This window comes from Eutrema salsugineum, unplaced genomic scaffold, assembly GCF_000478725.1.
Source record: "Eutrema salsugineum unplaced genomic scaffold, Eutsalg1_0 scaffold_2, whole genome shotgun sequence".
In the NCBI taxonomy this organism is placed as follows: Eukaryota; Viridiplantae; Streptophyta; class Magnoliopsida; order Brassicales; family Brassicaceae; genus Eutrema; species Eutrema salsugineum.
Window position 1 is genome coordinate 16,136,963 of NW_006256829.1, and position 4,657 is coordinate 16,141,619.

Consider the following 4,657-nt stretch of genomic DNA (forward strand, 5'->3'; position numbering starts at 1 on the left):
TTATTGCATCGCAACCTTAACAAAGATAGTACAACCATCTTTGGAAGGACTCAAACAGGACACACACATTCCAAAGCACATTGAACCAAGAGAAACTGTATAAGTACACACCAAATTCTGGTGTCCCGATATACTAATATTCTTTTCGATGAGTATATCACTCGGTTCGACGTTTTGCTGATCCTCACTATCATCGTCAATCTCAGTCTCATCATCCAACATAACATCTTCATCATCATCTTCATCATCATCAGCCGAATCAGCATCGTCATCATCTTCATCTTCGTCATCACCGCTATCACCTTCCGAGTTATTACTTGAACCCTCAGATCCTTCACAAGACTCACCGTCGTCAATAAAATCATCTTCAGAATCGTATTCATCTGTTTGGTCCATATCATCAGTATCATCGCGCAACTCTAGATCAGATCCCATATAATCCTCAAAACCATAATCATCATCAGTACCACGACCAGATAAAACCTCGGTATCATCAGAGTCACTATCTTCTGCATAGATAAATATATGAAAAAAAACAACGTAGTTAGAATTCAAAAATAAATATCAAAAACGAAAAAAAGAAAAAAACGGTGCTCAAAACAGAGAAAGGTCTTGCGAGAATTGAAACCATTAGATTCTTTATTTATAACCCAAGCATTCCTCGCAAAATCTCATAGAAAGGTCTTGTGAGTATGATCGCTCGTATTAACACGATCAGAACCTAAATGCACAAAACAAACATCAGAACAAACATAAATACGTATAAAAAAATTAATATACATCAATAACAAAAAATATGTTACAGGAAGAGCAGAAATACCTCCTTTGATAAAAAAACTTGTGATCAAGCATAGATATATAATACGCAAAATCAATATCTACATAAAAAATGAATACGTTCGTAGATTAATATATAGTAAAGGTACGAATTTGAAAGACTGAGATATAGTTACAAAACTGTAAGATTAGTAGACAGTACTACAAACCTTTGATAGCAGGATTATATGTCCGCAAGGTCCATTCGTCGATAGCAGGATCTATATGCAACTTGCATGGATAACCCAAAAATACAAAACAACTACTAATAAGTATTATAACTTGCATGAATAACCTAAAGAGGCATAACCCGTGAGCATAAGCCTCGTTATCACAACTTTTTTTTGTGATATCGACGAAAACGTATGGAGTTACGTAACGATAATCAGTCATCTCTTTGTGATCCATATTCTGACGATCCGAATTCAACACAGATCTTAACCCCTGAGCATAAGCCTGGTTATCAAAACCTATGGTCAAACAAATCTTTAGAATCGTTAAAAAAGTAGAGAGCATATATATTATTATTAATTTGAGGATAGCTAGATATATACCCGAAGCAGTACACGGAACTTCTCAAGTGATGATGACTTTAGATGGATGATCAAAGCTGTACTTAGACGAACACATAGTTAGGTTTGCATGCAAATAGACAAACATGATGAATCTTTTCTAAAGAGATCCAAAAAATTAATGCTATTATAAAAACCCTAGCAAAATAAACACGGAACTCTAACAGAAAAACTAAACTGTAAATTATGAGACGATTGGTTGAAAACACTCATATTTATACGTCTAAACAACTTAGGATTTATTTTCTTGTAAAAAATACTAAAAGGTAATTCTTGTTTCATATATGATATTATTTTTCCATGAATTTCGTAGTTATTAATTATTAAAATGTAAAGATTCCATTCTAGATAATAACAAAGAAAATTATGATATATTTCCTTTTGCAAAATATTAAACAAATAAAAATTATTTCCAAACATCGAATTGTATCAAAAATCTAAAAATTAAAAAAAAATTAACCACAAAATTCAAACCCGTGAGCATTTGCTAAGTGGACAAAGCACTTAACCAACACAGCTACCATCTCATTCAGCATAAAGGATATATTGGAAGATATGTATAATGTTTCTGTATTTAAAAATTTGGATATTGGGCTACGTTATTCGATAGTTAGAAATACGGCTCATTTTCCATTTTTTTAAATGATATTAGCATTTAATATACGGTTTAATAAGCATTTAATTTATGGTTTAAATGATAAAAAAATAGTTAATTAACCAATCAAATTATAACGTGAGATGACCAATCAAAATTCATGATTTTTATTAATCAAAACGACACAAAAGTGTGTGCGTTAAACCACAGCACAATTCACTTCTTAAATATTATAATAGATTTGACAAGCAAACTTTAATTCAACTGTAGTGATACGCTGGAAAACTTTAACTATAAGATTCATCCCATTCCCGACTCAAATGTTCGAGTTTCAGAGAAATTACAATTAATAAATTCTAAGGCACCATAAAGATGTTCCCAAACAACAAAGATATGCCTACCCCTAAACTCTAATTATATATAGTCATCAATATTTCCACTAAAATAATTTGTAATAACTAATTAGTGATGGATATGGAAAAACGTGTAGTGCGATAGTGCAAAGTAACATGATACGATTTACGACAATGATAGAAGAGATGACTTTCACAGAGAACCAATAACTTACAATTATGTTAAACTCTAATCTATAACTGTTTATTTGAGAGGTCGAAATCATGAACAAGAATTTTTACAATAAACATAAATGTTTCTTTTTGTATAACAATAAAAACCTAAGCGTTATTTTGACAGAATGCTAGCTGTGGCACAAAGCTTGTTACGTTAAACTGCATAAAATAAGAGCAGGCCTTATGCCACTTTATCTTTTTGTTAAAAAGAACATAGTTTATAAGCTAACCAAGATGGAGACAAACAATCTATATTTATTTCTCTTTTAATAAACAATAATTTACAGAATTTGAAATTCGAACGATGGAATCTTACGAGTTGCGAGGACGAAAAAGTTTTGGGGACAAAAACCAAATGCATGTGGAGTATTGTGGCTGAATGATTAATTTAGCTTTTGTGCATGTATATAACACACAAAAAAATAATTATTTTACGAGAAAATCAATATTAAAGTGGACAAAGTTGTTTCAAATTCTGTATTTCATAGGTGTTATCTATTAACAAGTACACGTTATTCCATTGATATTATGCATGAAAATTAACATTTTATCACAAAAAAGTCTTACCAATAATCGACTCCCATAGTCAACTAAGTGCTAATTATAGACGTCACAGTTTTAGCTCTTTTGTATCACAACTTGTCACATATAAAAATCTCTACCACTTTATATAGCTATCTAATATCCAATCTAACAGCTATATGCAAGAAATCAATGTAAATACACAAAACAGTGTTATCCAAAATGCCCAAAGATAATTACATCTTTTAGTTCTGTGAAAATAATTATTCCTTGAACCAAAACGCAATTAAACAAACTACAGATAACATGTAAGGTATATAAACACAGAAAACACATTCTAAGATAGACCTATTCATAAAAATATCATAACGGAATGTATTTTGAAGGTCACTGGGATTAGGCCATTAGGGTTTGGATAACTGGTTCTAATTAGAGTTGGTGATGAGGTAGTAACACGATCTCTAGATATAGCTAGGGGATATAGAGAATTAAGTGACCAAAGTCACTACAATTCTCACAATGAGGGAAACGACGAGGGTGATGTACAATATTAACGGTCATAGAATTTCCAAAGTACACAGAAACTTATTTATCCTGAGCCTCCTTGTTATCCCACTAACGCCTTTCTTAAATCTTTCACGCCATTGGCAAGCTTATCTATCGTGAGCTTAATACAGAGAATAGCCATTCATTATGCTCATTAGAGTCTTTGATGCGGTCATCAAAGAAGATATTCCGACTTTGTCATCTGCACTTATCCAGGACAAAACCAAAGTAGCGAAAGCAATTAACGCAAACCCAAATGGAGCCTCTCAGTTTGGCTTTAGTACCCGTGACAAGAGTTCGAGCTTAGAAGTTCAAGCTGCTTATTAATTTAATTCATCTCGGGAATGTTTGATGAAATCCGTTTAACCGCAATGCCAACCGTTGGCGAGACGAAGATTATTACATTGGTCTATAACAAGAATAAATGCAAGTTGCTGAAAACAAAGAGTCATTCTTAGAATAACATTCAAATACCACTATCCATAAAGATGTAATGATAATTTGAACAAATTAAGTTATGTACATATTAATGATAGTTTATCCTAACTTTATCTTAAGAGTAGATTATTCTCTTATTTTTATATTTTTCAAAATATTTTTGAAGAGGCGATCTATACTAATTTTATTTATTGGTTTGCCAATTTTCTCTAAACAAACAATTATTTTGATTCATGGATGGACCAGAGCCAATTCATAGCTCCTTAGTTAATGACTTTTTTTGGGGGTCCTATATCTATTACAACTAAAAAATTTATCAATTTTCTAATCAGGATTTCGGTCAAACTAGGTTTAGACTGTTATAGATTTTCTCCACACACAAGAGAGTATCACGTGGTTGAGAGCTTTTCTATTATTTTTTCTTAGTTGAAGCATAAATTTAAGTTTCCTTTTGGCTTGAGTATATTTGAGTTCTTTTTGTTCCAACTGTGTATATTTTAGTTTGTGTTCACACATTTACGTGTATTTATATCATAATTATATATATGACACTCTCATCCTGCATTATCTCCCTAAATTCCTCACATAGTTTTCTGTCT

At 31.7% G+C, this 4,657-nt stretch overlaps 1 protein-coding gene across 1 annotated transcript; it reads right to left on the reverse strand.

Annotated features, from left to right (window-relative positions):
- Positions 1–1,224, reverse strand: LOC112086594 (prothymosin alpha-A-like). Its single transcript, XM_024155564.1, has 3 exons — positions 1,192–1,224; positions 987–1,047; positions 1–509 (listed from the first exon to the last, which is right to left on the reverse strand). Exons 1-3 carry the CDS (start codon positions 1,222–1,224, stop codon positions 1–3), a joined length of 603 nt encoding a protein of 200 aa, XP_024011332.1.
- Positions 1,225–4,657: the final 3,433 nt, after the last annotated feature.

What these genes read in the sequence shown, in the direction of transcription:
- LOC112086594 (XM_024155564.1), bottom strand. Translation starts at nt 1,224, where the DNA reads ATGGATCACAAAGAGATGACTGATTATCGTTAC. An exon ending in AGATGACTGATTATCGTTAC is followed by an intron (nt 1,048 to 1,191) that starts GTAACTCCATAC and finishes TATCCATGCAAG; the next exon opens with TTGCATATAGATCCTGCTAT. An exon ending in ATATAATCCTGCTATCAAAG is followed by an intron (nt 510 to 986) that starts GTTTGTAGTACT and finishes TTATCTATGCAG; the next exon opens with AAGATAGTGACTCTGATGAT.